Consider the following 24,909-nt stretch of genomic DNA (forward strand, 5'->3'; position numbering starts at 1 on the left):
AAAACCCCCAAATTTGCCTTCTCTTCTAACGAAGGTGGTTAGTGTGCTTTCCAGAGGAACCCCACTCATACCTGGTAAACAGAAGTAACTCAACCACCAAAGTAATGTTTATAGTTTTGGAGCCCCTCCATTTGAATGGCTTGGTATTTTTTTAGTTCATTTTTGGACACTGAGAAGTGGACAGTCGTATGTTCACAGTTTAAGAAAGTCCCTCTATGCCACCAATTTCACATACCTTCCATCATGTTCAGTTTTAAGAATTTTCCCTCTCAAATGCTCATACTTCAAGGAAATGCACTCTCTCATCAAAATCTTTCTTACTAAGCAAGCACCTCTGTCAGAAGTGTCTTAATTTCTTATCACAGAATTTTATCCACACAAGGAGCAATAAATAATTCATGTCATTGCCTCTTTGTTGTGTGTCCCTGAACTGCACAGAGCTGGAAGGCTGACAGCTGTGTCAGGACAAGCACCAAAGATCTGACATGACAAGTGACTAACAAGTTTCTTTCAGTTCATAGTGAAAGAAGACAATGGCCCAAAGTGCAGAAAGAAATCCTGAAACAAAATAAAACTGCTTCTTTCTTTTTACCTAAGTGTTTGCTATAAGCTTATTTCCAACTCACAAGTCCTGGTCATTTTATAGGACTGCCCAGCCCCCTTTATTCCTCACACTCGCTTGGCCATTTACGCCTGGCCACGGATCAATATGAGCAATTCTTGGAGAAATACGATGTCTCCATGACAACCAAGCCACAAATTCTCAGTGGAAGGCAGTGAGACCAGTAGTGAACTCTCCAGAGGTTTCTAGGCCTATAAGGCAAGATGTCTTAAAATGCAGGAATGGACAGAGGAAAAAGCCAGAGTAATTCATTCTTTATTACCAGTTTAATGATGTCTGATGTACAGCAGTACTCACTTTTTAAGTTAAGATTCTTTATCAGTACCAATCTTTTCTAATTAATCCTTGTTTTGATATACCCTTTTGTTTATATCAATCAGATAAACTATGGAATATTTGAATTTTACTACAATTCCACTCATATTGAGGGATGCCTGAAATGTATTCTACTTTTGAGATGACATATAGCCAATCTATTCTTGCCAAAAACAATGAACACTTAGTTGAAAACTTGACTCAGGGACTTAACTGCCTCGGGTTGATAGGAAACCGTTTACGAAGACAGTTTAAAAATCTAGTCAAAATTAGGTAATTTTTGTCAAAACTAAAAGCAATTTTAAAATAATTTGATGATTTAACGCTACCACCACCCTCTCCCTTTTGGAGTGGGACTAACCTGCATTTGTTTTTTAGATATTAGGGCAGGAGGTGGGGTTCATGTTCTGATTAAAAATTTCTGTCGGCGAGAAAGATGCCCTTTCTCAGGTCCATGGGCTGCTAAAGCAGAAGTGTGGCTGAGAACAGACACTCGGCAGCAGTCCATCTTTTGAGGAATCTTGGCCGCAGTGGAGGGAACTGAAATACAATGCCATCGCCACCGGGCCTATTGGGGTTCCGAGATGACTTAGGGGACCTGACATAGATTGCAGGCTGCACCTTTCACTGAAAATTAAATCTCAGTAGCTCTCCTCGGGGAAGGATCAGGGGACTGTTTGCAGCTGCCCCCTGTCAGCGAAGGCTACAAGATTTGGAAATCTCTTAACTAAGCTGACAGGCCACAGAGAGGATGAATCAAAAATCTGATACAAGGATCAGCACACAAAGATGCAAGAGGGTCGAGGGTACACAGCAGCCAGAGAAAACAGGAAAGGGAAACGTTCGGTGGGAGGAGAGCGTTAACTCTTTCCCTCATGGTAATAACGTAACTTCTAGCACCTTATGGCTTTGTAGTAATCCAAGAATATCATTCCACTTTCACAGGATTTTTTATTTTTGATTAATTAGTTGTTAAAGACTAGGCATGTTTTGAAACAAGACAAAAACAGAAACAAAAATCCATGCTTAAGTGTTTCTGGCTCTATCCTTCTGCTACATTTCTGTCTATTCTTTCCACGGAGAATGTACAGACCTAAGGAACTTGGGATGTGGGTAAATTTTATGGCATGAGGAAGGGTTATTATTTTCTTTCGTTTTGTTTGTTCTCGACAGTTGATGTATCCATGAGTCCATTCCTGTTATGCTACAATCCTTTCGTCCCCGTTAGCTGTTTATAGTTAGAAAGGTGAATAGTCTGTAATGATGGCAATCTGTGTCTCTCTAACTCTCCACTTCCGCTCGATCCCATTATTTGAAATATGTAAAATGCTGCCATTTCTCCAGTTTTCAATCTCGGCCTCTATTAACCAGTTTAGCCTAAAACTGATGATAATGAACTGATAGTGTCAGCTTCCCTTCTCAGTCATAAAGCCTTTGCACTTCCTCCAACTGAATCCTTGATGAAAGAGGCAAAGGTAACAGCTCCACACTGTGACCCCTGGAGGTGACCATTAATTTGACAGCGCAGCTGCTAAGAGAAAACAGCATTACAATGTCCTCCCTGCCACCCCCTTCCAAGGACCCCAAAGCTGTGTCAAATTTATCATTTTATACTTGACTATTTTTAAATGGCTTTCACCTGGACTCTCAGACTCTTCCAAGACGCATCTGTCAGGCATGTCCTCAGTGTCTTGGAAGTTTGCCGAGTTTGAGTTGCTGTCATGCTTGACCGGACTGACTGGAGCTATTAAAAAGAGAGAGAGAGAGAGAAGAAAGAGAGAGCGATGAAATAGCAGTAATAAACACCATTAAAACATTTCCTTTCAGTTCCATAGATATTTCCAGGGACACACTATGTAAACACAAATAATAAATTGAAATAAAATGTATCCTCTAAGTATATATTGGCAGACATGTAATTAGTTGAAAATCTATAGATGAGACTTTATCTTACAAGAAAAATAAGTTCATGGCATCAGCTTAAAAGCTACAAAGTAACAAAGTGATCCCTCCAAAGTAGAAATCGTATTTTTAATGCATAAATCTAAAACAATATCGTCAATTAACAGCTGTAGGACACAGACGGAAGAACATGGGGCTGGTCAGTTAGAAAGAGCAGCTCTGCATGGGTGCGGTAGTTCGTCTTGTCACACAAATCACAGCTGAGGAACACTTTCTGTATATTTTGTGTCTCCTTCATCAAATGAGAAACTCCAAACACCAAAAAAATTAAAGCCCTAAACAAATAAAATTTAAAATACCGAATACATAGTTGGCAAACGATTAATAAGGGGGGGCAATGTTTTGAATGGCGACTTCAGACAACTTGCCATGATCTTCTGAGTAGGAATTACGAACACAAGTGGGAATGAGCACAGAAATCTAAAATTTCCCGTAAACACGTAACACCACTAGCTCTGTTAGAGAAACAGACACAGGTTTCCACATTTTTGCACAAGTTGTAATACTTTGGTCTCAGTTATCTCCATAAGTAACATATTTTCATATTCCATTCGTTCAAGGAATCACTTGTCAGGAAAAGTCGATGTTGTCTTCATGAAAAAAACTCACTGAATAACAAAACAAAGAAAGACCACAATAATATAAATTACGTCATACTTACCTGTTTGAAGCCAAACTACATAAATATGTATACTACTGACTACTGCTAATTTTATCTATTGCAAATTGCTGCAGTAAACACTACTACTGTCTCTTCAGGTCTTGATAACACACACATTTTATTTATAGGCCATAAGATGCAAACAACAAAATATATAAGCCATACATAAAATGATATGTTTGTTGGCAAAGGCGAGTAGGTCTGTTCCTAAACCTCCATTAGCAAATGATGGAGTAAAGGCTAGAGGCTGTGTCACGTCACATACATACTCGTAAGTGACACAAAGGAACGCCACCCAAGGTCCAAAGCAGCATGAGCAGAGCTCACGCCTCTCACATTCCTCATCTTATTTCCATGGAGTATGTACAGCATTGGTGAACATAACATAATTGGTGAAGCCCACAATATACACTTTTTTTAAAAGATTTTATTTATTTATTTGACAGAGAGAGAGACAGCCAGCTAGAGAGGGAACACAAGCAGACGGAGTGGGAAAGGAAGAAGCAGGCTCTCAGCGGAGGAGCCTGATGTGGGGCTCAATCCCAGAACGCTGGGATCACGCCCTGAGCCGAAGGCAGACGCGTAACAACTGAGCCACCCAGGTGCCCCAATATACACACTTTAAAGGGGACTAGTAACATAACTCTGGTCCAAATATTCTCGAGTTTCACCTAGCCTCTCAGAACACAGTTCTCCTCTGTTCTGTGAAAGTGTCCGCATAGAGTTTGAAATCACTTCTCTGAAACCTTTTATTTGTGAACAAAACATGGGGAAAATGTATGAGATTCTGGCACTTAAATTTCCAAGAAAAAAATATGGAAGTAGGTACCACATCTGTTTTATGCACCTGTGTCTGCCCTGGGCCATAGGAGGTATTCTTAAAGGACTTGTGGAATGAATGAGTGAACAAATGAGCAAAGCAGAGGGATCGTCTAGATATCCTCCTGATCTGAGAGGATATGTGCTTTGAATTATCTTCAACTAGATTCATCCAGTTTCTTGGTTAGGCCCACTTGAGACAAAAGATGACTATTTGTAAAATGGTGATGCGGGTTAGTCTGTAATTTGGAGGACAGACACATACAGCCTAAGTAGTTATTGGTGTAGCTGCCTTTAATTTTAATTTTCCTCAGTTTAGATCATGCTTATTTCTGAATCCATCGATTTTTGTAACACGTTGAAACAGAAAATTAAATACACCAAAGTTGCAGAAAACTATTACACTGGTCAAGATTTACTGGACTGTTTTAATGTTTTTATTTCTATATATCTTACTAATTTTCTGAAATATTTACATTGATATTTATCATAGGGAATGACTCATTCAGCTGCATCTATTATTAACAGTCAGTGAGTTGGCACCTGTGTTTATTTGGGCAAATGCATTGCACTTGTCATCCCATATACTGTTCTTTCATCATTTAAAACTTTCATCCACCCATTCATTTACTTATCCTTCCAGCGAGACTCTGTTCTAGACATAGGGCCCTCAAGAAGGAAGAGGGCATGGTATTATATTAGAACAACGAAGTAAATGCCTGCAGCAATTTCAAGTGGCAAAAAAAGTGGACCCAGGATGAACTGACACCCCAAGCCTCTCAAGAAAGTCAGAAAGTTAGGTGTAGTTGTAGCTGCATGACCTTCATTAGACTCACACTAGTAGGTACCATGAAGCTCTTCTTTTATCTACCTCTGATTTTGGAGGGTGTCATTTGTGAGGAGGTAGGAGAGTAGAAAGGGTTAGTCTTCAGATATTTTGCTTAATTACACTTTAGCTTCCAAATTTGAGATGGTACAGGATTTGTCATTTCTACTGGATAATTTATAGAGTAGCTGGTAAAATTTACTATAGAAGAAATGCCTACCTTCTGTCAATTGGGAACAGCTGACATTGGAGAAGTTAATTATTGCCATTTCACTTTTTTTTTTTTTTTTGATAAGCTAATCTTTGCAATTGTTCTTTTGGGTATTTTCTGTGATGTTTCATCATTAAACTCAGACATGATATGTGACCAAGGCTTCTCTAATGAATCATTTCAAAAACAATGAAATCAACAGATACTGATCTAGTGTTTACTATGGGTAGAGCTCTCTGTTAGACTACGTGATGGGTAAAAAATTAAGATACTTTTAATGTGCCCTCATACAACTTGCGATCTAGTTGAAGCATAATGAAAAGTGACTAGTAGGAGCATTAGAGATGATATTCCAAGAGTGACATAGTTTTTAGGAATGCAGAAGTAATTCTGCAATAGGGGGGACTGGGAAGTGAAATCTGAATTAGATCTCCTTGAAAAGGAATATGAGTAGCCCTAAGGGAGCTCATTCAATGCAAAAGAAAAAAGGTGTGAACCCAGGCATGTTCAAAAAAATACATTAGCCTAGTGCCACAAATGTATTTAACAAAATGTTGCTGCCTACGTTTGTATACATTTTTAATAAATTCTCCTAACGTGTGTCTTTGAGCTTTTCCTAAATTGCTGTTGTGGCTAATTCTTCTCACCTGTAGAGGTTAGCTATAGACAGGTTTTTCCTTGCCCTAAATAGTCAATAATTTGATCTTTACTGATGGCGGGCCCATTTATCACAGTAAGTTGTCCTTTCACTATACATATTGACTTTTATTTATCAATACCAAAGTCCATTTGTAGCTCATCACTAAAGTTCTTGGATATTTTCAGTAGTTTTTGAAGATGCATTTTAAAGCTTGGCAGAGAGATACTTTTGACATCAATATAGTGCAAATGATTGTTAGGTTCATCCTTAACTTAAAATCAACTGTTTATTTCCTCTGTAATGGATTCTGAAATAGTCCACATTTGGGGGATGAGGGGCAAAAAAGACAAACTCTTCTTGACAGTTCTACCACCAAAAGACATAAGGCTATTCCATTTATTCATCACACACCTTAAAATATTGACAACTGAAAGGCCAGTATTCTAAATATCTTAGTAATATCTTTGATAGCTAAATAGAAAAGTCCATATACTTTGTATGGGTGTGTTTGACTATGATGTGTTTAACTATGACTATAATTCTAGATCCTAAAGAAATGGATAGTCCGACAGCAGAAGAAACCTAGAGAATTATATGACAAAGACACTATAAAAAGACACTATAGAAAGATTTACTGTAGGACAATGTGATAACAGGGTCATCAGTGGTTATGCTCCTTCATTTCTATCTATTCTTTAATTTGGTTTCAGTTAACCTCTGAAAATTTTCACCTTCCGTTTGACATCATTTGCAGAAAAATGGTATTAGTTTTTAAAGGTGGCTGGGCCTAGGAAGCAAACAATTCCAAGAACTATTCCCCCCGGCCTCAACAAGAGAATGACTACTGGAAAAATGTCCATTCACCTCCATGAACAGCAGCTGGTTCTTCCAAGTAAGCCAGTACTGTAGACTAAATAGAGCCGTTGTTAAAAACCCATGTCATTTACAGTGTGAATAAAATCTGCACTACAAATGTTTTCAATACAATGACTTATGAATGATTTAAAAATAGATCCCATCCATCATATGTATGGACTTTTTGAGAGTATTGGGGATATTTATAGAAAACCATTAATAAAGAGATATAACAGTTTGAAATGTTGGTCTGAATAGAATAAACCACTGTAGTAGCAGATAAAATTCAGACAAAAATCTTAAATGCATCTTATTCAAGGGCATAAAGTAATGTACAGGTTGCAGAAGTCAGGGAAGACTAAAAGACCACTCAGATTTGTGGAATGAGCAGTGGAGAAGAAGTCAGACACCTGTCAAATCTACTAGCTCAATACTGTGGCCAAGAGTTGATCACTTCCTTGATCATTTAGGTCTCTTTTCCATCTTAAAGCATCGCTATGAATCAACAACAACAACAAAAAAAAAAAAAAAAAAGAAAAAAAAAACTTTCCACAGGCTTAAGAAAAACGACATTAAATTCAAGAAGTAAATACTAATGCAGTACTCACAGATGACCGGAGACTGCAATATCTTTTAAATTAGAGGGAGACAAAATCAGTGAAAAGACTTGAAGTGATAACACTAAATTTGTAAACAAAGAGGATGTCATTTGAATAGACCCTAAATTCACTTTACAAAGTGGTTCTCTCAGGAAAGATGTTCTTATCAGGAAAACATCTAACTAAAGAACTATGTACTTATTACCCCTACTTTAAGAGTATCTACTGAGATAATCAAGTGATAGGACCTCTTGATTATATTTGAATAGCAATAGCTGTACCCTGCATCAGGCTTCAGGCTCATTTTGTGTGAGTGTGAACTGGAAACCGGGGGGAAAAAATCGTATAAAGATGCCTGGAATTAAATAAAATATCTAATGCTTCTTTATACCTAAGTAATAACTGTTTTATGGACAAGTTCAGCAAGACAAGTTAGCATTGGACTTACGTGTTTTTGTTATCTTTCTGCAATTGTAATCTGACATGGAATATTGTTTTCTGGGTGACATTTTCTAGTATGAATTGCTTCAAAGGTGACATTTTCAACTGGCAAACGAGTTTTCCAAAACTTTGTGAAGGGTAACTATCATTCTGGTATCCTTACTAGATGTATACTACTAAAGTTGTTATTTTATTTAAATAGTTTTGGGATATATGTATATTACACACACACACACACACACACACACACACACACACAGGATCAAATTGTTGACTATTTAGTCTAAGGGGGGAAAATGTCTACTGCTAATTTCTACAGGTGAAACGCATGGCTGACCAGCCCCTTAATTTGGAGGAAAGAAAATGTGAGTGATAAAAAAGATAATTAATGAATCTTTTGATTTTTCTGTAAAGATTTATTGTTTTTAAAAAGATTTGCGAGAGAGAGAGAGAGAGTGTGTGTGCAGGGGGAGAGGCAGAGAGAGAATCTTAAGCAGGCTCCATGCCTACCACGGTGCCTGACATAGGGCTTGATCCTATGACCCTGAGATCCTGACTTGAGCCTAAACCAAGAGTTGTGGGCTTAACCAACTGAGCCACCCAGGCACCCCTTATTGAATCTTTTTAAACAATGCTTTATTCTTCTCAGATATGGAAATTCCCCTGTCTTCTGGGATGTTTGAGCAATGGGCTGTTTTGGTATGGCTGATAAACAATTGAGCACATCTCTAGCCCAATGTGAGACACAGGGCATGTACTCAGAGTACTTGTGAAATGATGGAGTGAAACTGCTACTGAGCATTTCTAAAAATTAAAAAAAAAAAAAGATTAATTTCACTTGTAGTTTAAGGGAAAAATCAGTCCCAGAGTTTACAACTCAAACATATCCAAAAAACCCTGCAATCTGTTATTAATGTCAATAGGAAGTCTGCCTAAAGAAGGAGGCCTTATCTGCTTTATTTCTGAATGAAAGATAAAATTCCTCATTGTTTAGCACCCAAATATATGTATTAATTGGAACAAAAATAAGTATCAACAATTTCATTACAGAGATGAACTTCTGAGTTCCCAGGGAGAAATATAGCGTACTGGACAAAAGCTCAGTTGACAAGACCCAGAATATCTGTTCTTTTCAAATTCTACCTCTGGTCCTAATAGTGTGACCTCATGACCTTGAACATGTCATTTATTCTACTGGACTCAGGTCCTTTTATTAATAAAATGAGAAAGTTGGCCGGGACAACTTCCTTGACATCTTCTGGCTCTGAAACTCAAATATTCCTCAAGTTAAAAATCCAAGTCCAACCAGCAACTCAGTTTATCACTAAGCAGGGTACCAAGATGATAAGTGGCTACTACACTAGCCTTGGAAATAGGACTTCTGAAGCTCTTTCTGAATTAAGTAAGACTGGTATTTTCCTACGAGGGGCAATGTCCACTCTTTGACAGAGGGACAGAGGACATCAGGGCAGCTTTAGAGGGATACTTGGGTAGCTGTGCTGCTAGGGCGAGGCAGCCCTATGGAAAGATGACCAAGACAGGACCGAGGCTACAGTGTGGTCACTCTTGAGAACAAACGGACTCCTTGGCATAGAAAAGCACCTGTCAGATGTTTACCAATGGTGCAGAACACATCTTTAAAACGAAATCTTTAAAAAAAATAAGTTAAATCTTTTCCTTCTTGGAATCATGTTTATGCAATGAATTTCTTTAAACAACCCCTCTCTTCATTAATCAGTTTGGCAAATCTGAACTTCAGTATGAGATAAATCATCCCAAACTAAATTAACTGGGTCCACGTAATAATTGTAAGAAGCACAGATGTAGCGGATGAGCCCTGACCTGGACATTAGACGGTCTGAGTAAGGTTAGGCTTCACGCGCGCTAGTCTCCTCTGAGGACTGGCTCCATCTTGGCCTTGGGGCCCATAGGCATGGAGAGGTTCTCAATTATTATCTGCCAAACGAATGCAGAGGTGTGATGTTCCTGTGGAATTCTATTTTCCTCAAGTCAGATCTCTTAAAGGGCAACTCTTTCTACTCCTTTTGTATGTAAGGATGGGGCCCATGAAGTCATTTGTCTTAGTCAAGCCTGACATGAAAACCAACTCTAATCATATCATCTAAACTCTCAGACTGAAACAGACTATACAGACAGATTGGAAGTAGGCTGGGGAGGGTCCGACAAAGGAGATGTGTAAGGTAAGGGGGGAATAGGAAAGGAGACTAACAGCTAATGATGTAACTCGTTCTTCTCTTTCTGCTGCATTTCTTCAGTCCCCAAAATGGTAGATCTTGAGTTACCAGTCAGAGTCTTGCCTGGATTTCTTTATGTACTCCTTTAGAGCAACCACTTCCTTGGCGAGCAGTGCTCCCAGGAGAGAGGTGGTGAGCAGGTGAGCAGGCACCTTTTTTTTCAAACATCAAATCAAAATAATTTCCTCAACTTTGGTCCCTGAAGGTTACCAAATAAATTCAGAGTGGAAATAACTCAAGGAAACATTACTTATTATTATTTTTTATATGTTATTATGTCTCATTTGGTAAAGAAGACACTTTCTAGATTTAAGAAATAAACTTGTCAAATCAGCAAGCTCAATCCCAGCTTTCTATGTTAAACCAGAGAGATAATTATTCAAGACAAAGAGATTCAGGAACATCTTATCTGAAAGGACTCTTGTCATCACTAAAAGGAAGTATAGGTGACGGATGAGTTCTAAGAATGTATAGAAATGAACTCTCACACTCTTCATGCCATTTAGGTTCTGCAAAAGTCATTTGACTTTTCATAAGGACCAAATCCTATGGTAAATACACAAATGCATTAATTTTACTGTTCAGAAGTTCAAGAAGTTGAAAGCAGGAATAGATTTCAAAGACGAAAACAAATATATCCCCATGTATTGATAAATTGAAGAACAGCCAATAAAGGGAGAATTCTAAGAGGAAATTTATAGTAAGCTTCCCAGCTTGCATTTGAAAATTTAGAAGGTCAGGAAACAAAAGAGACCCTTCAATCAAAAGAGCATCAAGCTAGCCTCTGAGACTAGAGATAAATGTGATTTATATATGAACTTAAGATAAGGATTCCCAGCATAGGGCAATTTAAACCACAGCAAAGTCTACAGTTATCCATAAGGAAAAATAGCAAAAACATCTTCCTCGTGAATCAGTGGAAGGAGTAACTGTCAAATGGCCTGACCACTGGAATTCATAAGAGCAGCAAGCCTTCCACAGGCCGAACCTCAGATGACACCATCAGCATGGGGAGAATAGTTGGCAGGCAGTCTCAAATTCCCAGCTGATAGCCGTCTCTATCTCAGGGGAAAATGTTTGTCTCAGATGGTTAATCAAGTGTCAGAGCTCTTTCATCTCCTAGATAGGAAATGGAAAGTAAGGAAATCAAATTATCTAGATTATGCCCTAGTTTTCTAGTTCTTTGTCAACATTAAGAAGGATGCAAGGAACAAAGGGTCTAAGTTACCACATTTTGTATCATTAGGCTTGGTTACTCTGAAAGTGACTTATTTTTATTTGAATGTCATCAAATGGTATGTTAGTGTACTTGAGAACTTACTGAAATTGAATGGAAGATATGCTTGGATACTAATAGTGTGCTTAACCACGGTATTATAATCGGTAGCAAGCATCACTCTCTCACACATGCACTCACACCAGACAGAGAAAACATAGGTGGTCTGTTGGGATTGATTGCTTCTTATGGTCATGCATAGAAAATGTAGCCACTCATTTCAAAATATTAATTTTTCTGGGGGATAAATCATCAAAAGATGCCTTCTCAAATCCTTAGGCTGGGTCACTGCATAACACTCAGTATTTGTACTAATATCTCTAATATTAGAGATATCAGTACAAACCAAGAGATGGTTGCCCAAAATATAGAAATGACCTTGATAAGTAGGAGAAACTCTCATTTTGATACCAAGCAAGCCAGCGGCATCTAAAAATAAAGGATAAGAGAAACATACACCTAAAGAAAGCAATGTTTTAAAGAGCAAACATGCACGTGGATAAAGGGAAACTGGTAACTATAATGTAATGAGACTTTCAGAAAGCTATGTTCAATACAAAAAAAGTGTTATCATCATTACAGAGCTAAGTAACAGTAACAAAAGGTAAGGGACAGAAATGTCATAAGACAGTATAAAGCATTGTCCTAGATCAGTATAAAATATTCCTCTTCCTAAATTTTTACAAATTATTTGGAAGAATACACAGGAAAATATCCAGGACTATAGACAACACTAAGAGTTCCTGAGTTGTGAAATGTTGAGACTGATTATATTAACTACAGAAAACAATTGGAAGGCTGAATCACTGGGAATACATGCTGTGTACACATGTCAGTTTAGTAAATGCTGGGAACCATTTAAACAAACATGATCCAAGTAACAAGTATATGTAACAAGAACATGGCTCTGAGCTATCACTGACTATGACTCAAGGACACTAGGCCAATGTAAAAATGTAGGCAAATGGTTACATACAGCTGGCACTTTAGGAAGGGGATAGTTAACACAATAAACTGACCACAAGAACACCAACAAGTGAGTCCAGGAGGCCTCTGGATCGGGAACCCTATATGTGCCTCCAGAGATTGTAGCCAATACAGGACACAGTGGAATTTAAGAGGCCAACCAAAGGTCTGGAAGGAATTAGGGGGGAGGAGAGTCTGTATCATATCACAGTATCTCAAGAAGAAATTAGAAAGACCAAGACTCCAGCATGGAAGTAAATCTGAAGAAGAATGTGACTGATATTTATAAACTCGTCAAGAAGTTATATATACCTACTACTGCCATTTTCTCACCTCTAGTTCTTTTTTTTTTTTTAAAGATTTTTTAAATTTATTTGACAGAGAGACAGCCAGCAAGAGAGGGAACACAAGCAGGGGGAGTGGGAGAGGAAGAAGCAGGCTCCCAGTGGAGCAGGGAGCCCGATGCGGGGCTTGATCCCAAGACCCCGGGACCACGCCCTCAGCCGAAGGCAGACGCTTAACGACTGAGCCACCCAGGCGCCCCTCACCTCTAGTTCTTTAACCTCTCAAGATCATTATACTTGCACCCTACTTTCCAGTGCCACAGTCACTCCTCTATTTTAATAGAGGAGTAACTCTTCAAACTGAGGCGACTCATATCCCTAAAACCAGGGTCTGATCATGTAGCTTCTGTGTAGAAAAACCTGCAGGCATCTCTGCTCAGTCACCAGTGGGAAATCTGGAGCCATGGATTTGAAGACCTTTCATAATACAGTCTCAGTTCAGATTTAGAGTTTCTCACTGGATGCTGGCCTTCTCCACTCCTCCCTCTCTTAGACTCTGGTATATACTATATAGCTGGACAATACTCATTGTTCCCTGGGTATTTATTTTCTACATCAGTGCCTATGTGAAGATTCCCAGCTTGAGATAACCTCTCTCACCCCGCCTGCAATTCCCTACTTGCCAAAATACTCCCCCTTATTCAAGACTCAGCTCAGATGCCACCCTTTCCATGAAGTCTTTATCAACCCACCAGATAACATGAATTTTTCTCCCTCCTTCTGTGTTTCTCAGCACTTTATTTGGCCAGTGTTACTCTTCTCACCCCATTCATTGGTTCTTATGTCTGACTGCTTCACTGGACTACATTAATAGGGAAGAAAGATACTGAGACATGCCTTAAAATTTTGAGGCTGATGTCATGAGGACAACTTTGCTTCTCTATAATGAGCTCTAGTGCTACAATCAGAAGACTGGGCTAGAAGAATCACAGACCTGACTCAGTGTGCCTTTTTCTGTCCTCATTAGCTTGTCTCAGATAATTGGAAATTCATGGATAGTATTCTTGTTCCACAAATGTGATGAGTCTAATGCACCTATGGGCAGCGATGGCTGGGGAGGTTGACTTGCTCTGCAAGGAATAAGGTTATATGGATACTGGGTGGACCATGTTGAGGGACCATGTCTAGGCCAAAGCATCATTTATACGACACTCATTTTCCTTCCCTTCTAAGGGCTTTAGAAAGTAAAAGTCATACACTGCAAAATATTGTACCTAGTCCCTACACCAGAAGGGAAATTCACCGATTTCCACTCTCTTTTCCTCATGCTCATAAATCATAAAGTTAAATTTACATTAGGGGTTTCATTTCTCTGAACTCAGTGTACAGGCATAAAACAAATTTTGTTCTCACAGGACATCCCATTTTTGTTTCATTAGTTCAAGGAAAGGGTCACTCAATTTTTAAAGCATTTGGTTTGATCTTTTCTATGATTCATGCTATCTAACATCCACAGACACACTCTATATACTGAAATGTATCATATATGGAATGTGTCTCCATGGACCCTGTAATGGTGGTACCTTCACATAAAGTACTCAAAAGCTACCTTATGGATACATAAGTCTAGGAAAGGTAACCAGAAAAAGAAAATACACTTATCTGTTGAATATTTAAACATTTATTGTTTTGCCCAAGTTCTTATTCCTAGGTACTTTCTCTCTCTCTCCCTCTGTCTCTGAAAGGCAAAATGCTTCACTGGAAATGGAGGAGAGAAAGCTTTAAAAAATATTCCCCAAATACAGGGCCTAAATTTATTCTCATTTTATTTTATACATTTACATTCTATGATTAACCATCTCACTGATTCTAAAGAGAGAAAGGTGATAAAAATTTTTATTAATATAATAAAAGAAAAAAGAAATAAAGATGATTTGTCATAATTTAACTAGGTAAAATGAATTCTTGTGATCTTAATGTAAGAACAAACTATGATCTCTAAAGGAATACTGAATTATGGAAACCTGATTTTTAAATAGAACCATTTATACTTACCATTTAATCATATTAAATAATAATTCTTATGACTCTATTGGTTCACATGCTTTTTGTCTCTAAATTCTTTCCATGGAACAGTTAAGCTATTTAAAAAGGTTTCTTCATTCTATTGCTATTAAGAGGCTTTCTCCCCCTCCTCTAATGGCCAAAATTTGATTTTCCATGCTGAGTATCTACAGGGAACCATGATCATCAAGGTTTGCATAGAACCTCCCTTTCTTCATGAATTAAAGATCACATAGATTTATTCCTCAAAAAGCAAATACAGCAGATTTGGATTAAACTCATTTTGCCAAATTATGGTTATTACTTTGTTTTAAAACCTAAAGATCTCAGATAGGAGGTCTTGACCAAGCCCCGCACAGTTGGAGTCCGCAAAATGGCACCTCAAACAAGAAGGAAGCAGTTCTCTCCAGGGCATTTCTTTCATATTTCCTACAGCGAAGAAGTTCTACTTGGAGGCATTTGGTACAGTCAGGGTAGGGAGGTAAACAATAATGCTTCAGAAGTCCATTTCATTGACAAATCTAAAACACAGATCAAACTGGCCTTCTTCCAAGCATAAACAGCCCCACATCCCCCGCATCCTGAGAAACAGAATCTCAGAGATTTCAACCCACATATGGCAGAAGACCCTGGCCTCCAGTCAGCCAGCTAGTTATCCATGGAAGTGGCTCAAGGCTGACACTCAGATTGACTGGTTCACACTAATTTACTTCACACAGATTCCATTTATCTCCTAGAAGATCCCCTGGCAGCAGCTTATAATGGCATATCCTAGGATGCCTGCCTACATGCGTTTTTAAAGCGGCAGCGCTTGATGAATCTGAGTCCAGAAAACAGTTCACAGATTGAGGAGTAGGTGCAATCAGAAAACATTAAGAGGCACAGCTGGGACTCGGTAGCTTGCTTGACTGGTCTGAGCAGCTGAGCATTAACTGTGTCTGCTTTTCTGCTGGCTGCTCACTGCCACTGGGACAAATCAGAGAGCCACTCCCTTTTTCCTTGACTACTCATGCTCCAAAGGAAAAGAGAAAAGAAAGTGCATCGCCATCCAAGTAGCACGTGAAAAGCTGCAGGGAAAGCTAATCCGACCATTTAACCTTTACTCTTCACATACTACGATATTGCTGATCTAAGTACAACTTCAGTGATAGTTCTAAGGTGCTAGATATTTGGACTAGGCAAAATGTTGCTAGAAAAAAAAAAAGGAAAGATAACTCCAAATTGTTTTATTTACTTTCAACACTGTGGACCTAGTTGGTTACTCATCTCAAAGCTTGCCCTTGTGTGTCTACGGCAGAGCTTGGGGAAAAGACACAAAAGGCTTTGCTATTTATCAAATGAATAAATGGGTGGGTGAATAAATGTATGAACAAACAAGTTGGTATTCTCTATTTGACATTTTAGAAGTGTGGTGAACCACTGGCTATTTTTAAATTAAGGCACGAAATAGAATCCTAACGGAAACATGGTCAGTATCCAAAGGCAGAGGGAACTGAGAAGATCTTTTAATGGCAGCGAAGCTAACAGCATTAAACAATAACAATCCAGTGGCAAATCTACAGCAGTGACAGAGCACATTTAGTACTTAGAAGGTTAAACACCGGGATGCAGTAGCTGGTTGATGGAAAAAAGTAGGATTAAGGCTTTTGCATGAGCCTTGACATGATCGTGTTGTCTGCCTGCTGCCTTAAGCTTTGAAAAACAGCTGGGATCATCTTCTTATAAGCTCCAACCCAAAGATGTTTAAGCAGTCCCCAATCCAATTAAACAGAGGTAAATAGAAGAAAGAATTTTACTGAGCACCATCATCACATTTTTTTTCTTAATGAAAAACAGCGTAATTGCGGGTTACACAGATCCTTAATCTCACATTAAATCTAATAGATTGCTGATTTCCACAGAGCATGGCAGTCCCCGCTTTCTATATTGGTGTGCTTAATTTTAGGTCATTATCCTTTATTATGTGACTTGTAATCCTTAAAGCCCATGATTGTGTCTGGATATTTGGCAAGGATTGTACTTGGCAATACAGGGATTCTACTTCCAAGAGTGATGATTTAATTGAAAGATATAGTATGATTAGATGTTGAAAGAATTACATATATTGCTTTTCTTTTGTAATTGGCTAGCTTTTTGTAAGTGTTTCCTTTAACGAACGCTGTTTAAGATCACCCTTCAGTTTTAGGACTGCTTAAAAAGACAGCTTTCACAACTGAAAGACAAGTAGCTGATTGTTATGGAAATTAATCCATATGCTGTTAAAATAGCCAATTCAAATAAGATCCTGGCTCATCCACAAACTGGGTAACTAGTCAAGTTGCTTAATCTTTCTGTGTCTCGGTTTCCTCATCTACAAATAGTAATAATGCTAATGTGATTAGCAGTAATAATTTTACCAGATGCAGAATTGTTGTTACAATTAAATGAGTTAAAACATGTAAAATGCTTAGACTAGTGGCTAGAAAGCAGAGAGCCTGAATAAATCCAGTATCATTACTATTTCTAAATATGTCCTTGCCGAGAAATGTGCATAAATGGCACTAAGATGGCCAGCCTTCAGATCAAGGTTCTTTATTGTCCTAGCTATTTTAGTAATACTTAAAATTTCTCTGACCTAATAATAAAAGAAATATTTTAAATAGTTATATAATCTTAAACTTCATTGTAGAAATGAAGAGATAGTGTTTGTGGCCCACTTTTAAAAAACAGTTTGAAGGGCATGTGGGTTTGTATGCATTTCATGATATCTATAACCAAATAAAATCCTGCACCAAGTCATCTGTGATTCTCCTTTTTCCTATCAAGAGTGATGAATATGAAAAGAAGCAAAACTGGTTTCTGACAATAAAAGCATTCTAAGCAGTCTTCCACCATTACTTACATATGATCCTGGATTGCCAGTTTTTTTACTGGTTTCCGCCGACATACAATGTTTTAAGAATGTGCTAGGACTGAAATTGAAAGTCTAATCCAGGTCAGCCCCATCCACGACAAAAGCATTACTGGAGGGTGGTCACTGGATGGAGCACAAAACAAAACATAGAAATTGTGGCTTACTCCTTACTGACATTCCCTTTCTCACTTATTTCTAGGGTAGATAGTATCATAACAAATAGGGACAATAAAACAGCTCTTTTCCTTGAACACAGGTTAAACCATGGGGGGAAAAAGCATCTAAATTAATCACAAATTTGAAAAAAAAAGATATATTTATTTCAGTTCATTATTATGTTTCATAAACATAAATCGTAAGTTCTGTTTTTAAAGGTAAGATAGGGTAAGTTAAGATTAATTTAGGTCCAGTTCTGGCCATGGCTATAAACATACCCAGTTTGATCCAGGTATTTTTAATGCTGTTCCGCCTGTCTCCATATCTGTAGTTGTTCACAAAATTGGTCAGATCTCTACAGGATTGATTCCTCTGTAAAAGCAGCTGGAAATAACTGGATCAGAGGCTTGGTGATTGGCAAGATCTTGGCAAGTACATTTAGACATTAAGTATTGCCTTGCTTTTGGTCTTTTATAAATACTCCATGATATGAACGAATATAATATGAATATATTAACAATAGCAATATTACAAATTTAACCAAAGATCAGAGTAGAAACAGAATTAAGAAGTGGGTCAAATTACTTATAAGGGAAAGAAAATCAGATTGTTGTAAGATTGTGATGACAATACTTAACCCCAGAAAATGGAGTAACATGTTTTAAAAATTCAGGGAAGGAAAAATTTGAGCTAAGATTTTCTATCCAGCAAAAGTAACCTTTAACTATAAAACCTGTAAGCTGATATGAGCATGCAATAGTTTAAGGAATGTTATTCAAATAAACCTTTGCTAAGGGATCTGCTAGAGAATGAGTTTTAGACAACCAGCATAATTGAGCAGACACATCCGCTTAAGAGTAGGAGGTAATCACCAAATACATATATATCTATAAAACTAAGACTAAAGGATTTTTTTAAAAATATGACTATGACTATATGCTCTGACAGTGCAGGGATAGATCAACTATGAAAATGGAAAGAATTGGAAGGATATGGGAGTGTATAAAAAGCGAGATAAGCTCACTGATTACATTATGGGTATTATCTGAGAGTAAAAGAATATTATTTCTTTTTTTATTAAAGTATATTTGACATGTAATATTATATTAGTTTCAGGTGTACAACATAGTGATTTGACAATTATATACATTACTAAATGCTTCCCACGATAAGTGTGGTTACCATCTGTCACCATACAAAGTTATTACAATATTATTGACTATATTCCCTATGCTGTACTTTTCAGCCCATGACTTATTTATTTTGTAACTGGAAGTCTGTACCTCTTACTCCCCTTCACCTATTTCATCCATCCTTCCACATCCCTCTACTTCTGGCAACCACCACTTTGTTCTCTGTATTTGAAAGTCTGTTTCTATTTGTTTGTTTAGTTTAAAAGAATGTTATTTCAAATTAGGCGCTGGGAGAGAGGGAACTGAAATGTCACTAACAAACTTATTTCAACATTGCTCATAGTTGAGAACCAATCAACAATGACGAAATAAAAAAGTATTATATAAAGTTATTAGCATAAAGGTAAGCACTGGAACAAAAAATAAACTTTCCCAAACACCCCTTCCTCCCCACAACCCTCCTCCCTACAAAAAAAGACAGAGAAAAGAGAGAGATTTTGAAGAAAATCAAATAAAAACAGATCATATAGTGAAAGAATAGGTACAATTTCATATATTCATGTGCATGCACAAATTTACCAACATCATCAGTAAATTAATGGAGTTAATTAACCTATCAGAAGAAAAGATGCTTAGACTGGTTAACAAAGTAAAATATAACCCTGTGTTGTAAAAGAGAGACGTACTAAAAACAGAGAGTAGGAAAGAGTAAAAATAAAAGGATGGACAGGATATAAATAAGTGAAAAGAAAGCAGCAGCCACAATATTACTGAACATGGTGGAATGTAAACCAGAGCTCATTAAATAAGGGCACAAAGAAGGGTATTTTATGGTATTAAAAGCTACAATTCATATTGAAGTTATTTCAATTACTAATATAATGGGCATGTAATAACCCAGCCACTTTAATAAAACAGAGACTACAGGAAGTACAAAGCAAAACACAAACTAGTGACAGATAACTTTAACATAACTCTCAATCTAAAACAGACAATGGAGACAAAATATTGACAAGTATATAGAAAACTTACACAACTAATCAATAAGGTAGGTCCAATAATCAAACTCTGAATGCTAATAATAGACAGCACACCTGTTTTTAAGTGCATATAAAACATTCATGAGAATTGGCCACATCTTAAACTCCAAAGTAACCTCCCTATATTCCAAGGAATAGAATTAGCATAGACAATAGTCTCTGATCATTATATACTGAAACTGGAAATTAGTATCAAAAGGACCAAAAACTGGGACACCAGCTAAGTGTCTGACTCTTGACTTGATCAGACTCTTGACTTGATCTGACTCTTGACTTGATCAGGTCATCATCTCGGGGTTGTGAGATCAAGCCCAGAGTGTGCTCTGTGCTGGATGTGGAGTCTGCTTGATATTCTCTCTCCCTCTCCTCTGCTCCTCCCGTGCTCACTCACACGCTTGTGCTCACACGTGCTCGCTCTCTCCAAAATAAACAAAACAAAACAACCTTTCTACCTTTAAAAACATATTACTAAGTAGCTTTTGGCTCAAAATGGAAATTCAGTACAAAATTGAGAACTTTTTCAAAATTACAATAATGAAAGCATAACATAAAACTTAACAGAATCCATGAAATTAATGTACAAATAATCCCATTATGAAATGATATTTTTAAGCATTAAAAACCCAATTAATTAAGGTGAAAATGAATTAAATATCCAACTCAAAAAGGTAGAGAAAGAAAAATGAAGTAAACCAAAAGAAACCAAGGGGAAAGGATTAGTAAAGATAAATGAGTTAGAGAACAATAAAACAGATAAACCAAGAAAGAAATCCAAAAGTTGTTTTTTAAAAAATAATCATAAAACGAGCCACAAGCAAATCTAATGAGGAAATAAAGGGAAAATTCATGATCACACAATATAAATAATGAAAGGGGGAAATAGCTATTAATAGAGAGGGAATTTTAAAAAGTCCTAAGAGATGAGACAGTCCTCAACCTGATACAAATTAATTTGAAAATCTAGATGAAATAATTTTATGGAAAAATTATTAGTGATCAAAAGGCAAACAGATAATTACCAGAGCAGAATTGGGGAAATTTTCTTTCATTTGATAAAATTTAATACTCATTAATATGAAAAAAAAACTTTAATAAAAATAAGGTTGTTGGCTACTTCTTTGCTATAATAAAATATGTCTCCACCCCAAAGCCAGCATCCTACTTAGTACAGAAACACCAGTGACTTTTCCACCAAAGTAAGGAAAACAACAGAATGCTCAGAATTTCCAACTACTGTATAACTTTGTGTTGGAAGTATTCATTAATGCAATTAGTCAAACAACAATTAGAGACATAGTAATAAGAAAGGAAGAAGTAAAGCCATTTTTTATTGGAAGATACATGTTCATATCTGGAAACCCCAAAGAATTCTAGAAAAACCATTTTCAAGCAAAAAGAGAATTTAGTAAAGTAATATGGTATATAAATTAATAGTTTTCAAAAATACAAACAAAACCAGTTAGAAGATATAAGGAAAAAGGAGACTCTATTTACAACAATGAAAATAGTAAGAAATATCTAAAATTTATATGAGGAAAACCTTAAAGCACTCTTAAAAGACACAAAAGTAGATTTGATATACCTTATTATTGTAAGAAAGACCTTCGAGCCAGTAATTGCATTATTTAACTATGTGAATCTAGTCCAATGGCATAGTATCATTAAAAAAAGTGTTCAGAGATATTAAGTCACAAAGATGCTGTTTTAGAGGAAGAACTTGGCCTTAGATCTGAATTCATAATTTGGTATTCAATAGACTGCACTCAGGCTCCTAAGAATTACAGTTAAAATATGAGAAGATACACAAAAAGAATTTTAATACAAAGTTTTTGAACAAAATTTAAACAAAGTATTTTTATTGAAATTTCTAGAAATTGTTTATGTTGGAAATGAACTGCACGAGTATTTCATGCTCTAGTATTGTAGAACCACTAAAGCACTACTATTATCACATCATTAATCCTATGAACTATGGGTGCTGACTGGGTGCCAGGACCTGTGTGAGGTTGGGGTACCCAGTGGTGATCAATCTCTGTATTTAGGTGGTAATTTTTATATTTCAATTTTCAGTGATTCTAAGCACTAAACATCGACCATTTACTGTATTCAATATAGGGTAAAAGGGCAGACCAAGAAACCAGGCCCAGAGTAGACAGGAACTGGGAATGCCCAAAATTTCTTCCTAGCAAGAGCTACATTAGTCTCTGTTGGATGTCATACATGGAATGAATGGGTTTCATGCACTTATTCTGCCCAGGCCTCACCCAGCTTAAAGTTCGGAGTCTCAGAAGATTAGTTGTTTGGTTGAACTACAGACACCTGCCCACCCCTTGTCCACACTGTGGTAACAGCAGAAGAATTATCTGGTAGTAGGTGCCTTAGGTATGCTTATGCCATCTGAAGTGGGGTTACAAATGACTATATTGTCTCTGCAGCAATACACAAAGAGAATGGGGGTGCGCTCATGGCAGCAATTAACGTTGGGCAGCAAAACACCACAAATGTCACGGATTTCCAAAGGTTGATAGGATAAGCTGCATGACTTTGTAATTGACCACTTGGATTTGTCTGCTGTATTAAGTCCCTGCTGAATGTTGAGACAACCTTACCCAATGAAACATGACAAGTAAGAAATTAATCATAGGCCATCCATCCACTGTGCTCACTCCCGATAATGGTTTAGAGTTACTGAACATCCTCTACTTAAATCTTCCTTTCTTTAAGTAGTCTATGTTAGCATTGGATCATATTCCTGACCCACCTTCTTCTAAATGTACCCACTGTGTATGTCTTTCGGAGGTAAGACTTCACAAATCGAAGAAGGGCCAGCACTGCCCTCCTCCTGGAGGGTAAGCAGAGCGGGCCTGATGTGAGGGCTTGGAGGCTAAGATGCTGCACCGTTAGTCTCCGTCACACACTGGGCTTGACATTCCTGTTGTGCATCTGCACCATGTGCAGAATCTCGGCTGACTTCAAAGAAAGTGATTTTGAGGAAAGAGAGTCACCAAAAGGAGAAAGGTAGGCATTAATCTTTAATAAAGCTCCATTTACTAGTTTATAGAGGCAATGGGAATTGGGGTAAGGTGAGAAAGTAAGCACGAGGGAACTATTTGTAATGAATGCTAATGATGTTCTGACCAGGCCATGAACTGGGCTACTGGCAGGGGGTGGGGGGCCTGTATAGCTCAATCCCGTACTAGTACGTATAGCTTTGTATTTTAAAAGTGATCATAAGATTTTAAAAACTAGTTCTGGCCACTCAAAAATGGAAGAGCCATTTGCTAGAAGGAGCTTGCAGGTCATATGTAGTTCAGAAGACATTTTTAGAACCCAGAGTCAGCAGAGACAGATTAGTATAGACAGTATTGTAAACAGTGCTCTCATTTCTGTGGTCATCTTAATGCCAATATACAAAAGGTTCTGAATGACAGGCAAGAAGCTTTAGAAAGAACTTGGGGAAACTTAAAGAAGAAAAAGAACTGACACCTATGCTCCTAGTATAAAGAACACAAGCATCGGAGTAAAGAGGGTTTGTGTCAGTTAAGTATGGACAGCATTATTTATTCTTATGGATTTTTATGTCATTCGAGAACATTTTCTTTATTCAACATTTTATTCATTCAACAAGAGACATATTTTGGGAACCCTAGTAAATCAGATCCTATCCCAGGTGCAGGGAAAGTAAATATAAAAGAGAGGCATGGTTGATGCCCTCGTGGCTCTTACAGTTTAACAGGGAAGAGACGTTGAACAAGGAATTACAACCACATTTGATGGATGTCATGCAAGGCGACAACGCAGTGCCTTTGGAACATGCAGCAAGGGGATTTTAGATTATTCTGTTTCTTGAGAGAAGTAGAAGGTAGCAAACTCTTTAAAAATCAAGTCAATCTTCAGAAGGTTTCATTGTTAACACGTACATTCATATATGTGTATATGTATATATATTTACACACATCATGACCTTTAATCCTTAATGCAACCGGGTCAGGTAGGTACATATTTCCCCATTTATCAGTGAAGAAATTCAAACTCAAGGTAATTAAAATAACATGTCTTACTCACACACATTTGGCTTCAAAAACAAGCCTGTTTGAAGAATTTTTTGTTGTTGATGTCAAAGATATGAGAATGGTCATTTTGACAAGAGCACATTAATGGTTAATTAGTCTCTTATAAAGGTGGAGTTTTACTCCTAAATTCACCTAGACTTTTGTTTTATAAACTAGCCATGTCCACTTTGAATGTGATGCCTTTCCTACCAAAGGAAATTATTTTTTTTTGAAGATTTTATTTATTTATTTGACAGAGCAAGACAGCGAGAGAGGGAACACAAGCAAGGGGAGTGTGAGAGGGAGAAGGAGGCTTCCCGCCGAGCAGGGAGCCTGGCTCAATTCCAGGACCCTGAGATCATGACCTGAGCCGAAGGCAGACGCCCAATGGCTGAGCCACCTAGGAGCCCCCAAAGGAAATTATCTTGTCAGTATTCATATTAGCCTATCATTCCTAGTAATGTGAGCCCCACAAGTAGGGAATGGCACAGCCCACCTGTCTGGTGGGGTGGTAAGCATATGCTCCTATTCTAATTACAGCCCAGCTGCAAATCAGAAGACTTCAGAACAAGTGTGCACTTCAGGTGGTTAGTGGGAAAAGATGAAATGGGGAAGGAGGCCTACCCAAGCTTTCATTGCTTTCACAGACTTCTGCCCTGGTCCTCTAAGTGTAACCCCTGGACCAGCAGCGTCAACATCAGTGGGGGAACTTTAGTTAGACATACAAATCTCAAGCCTGATCCCAGAACTACTGACTCAAAAACTCTGGGTGTGGGCACAGGAATATATTTTAACAAGCCTTTGGGTGATTCTGACACAAGCTTGAATCTGAGAACCAC

General features: G+C 37.6%; 1 protein-coding gene across 4 annotated transcripts in view; it reads right to left on the reverse strand.

The window, feature by feature from the left end:
* Positions 1-24,909, reverse strand: part of WDR72 (WD repeat domain 72) — a 217,361-nt gene that overhangs the window by 3,963 nt on the left and 188,489 nt on the right. For all 4 annotated transcript variants that reach the window (XM_045812117.2, XM_045812116.2, XM_045812115.2 and 1 more), the window contains one exon: positions 2,577-2,681. In XM_045812117.2, coding sequence (XP_045668073.2) covers positions 2,577-2,681 — 105 coding nt within the window. The remainder of the gene's footprint in view (positions 1-2,576; positions 2,682-24,909) is intronic.

This window comes from Ursus americanus, chromosome 36 (genome assembly GCF_024610735.1).
Source record: "Ursus americanus isolate L20-20 chromosome 36, mUrsAme1.1.p, whole genome shotgun sequence".
NCBI classification, from domain to species: domain Eukaryota; kingdom Metazoa; phylum Chordata; class Mammalia; order Carnivora; family Ursidae; genus Ursus; species Ursus americanus.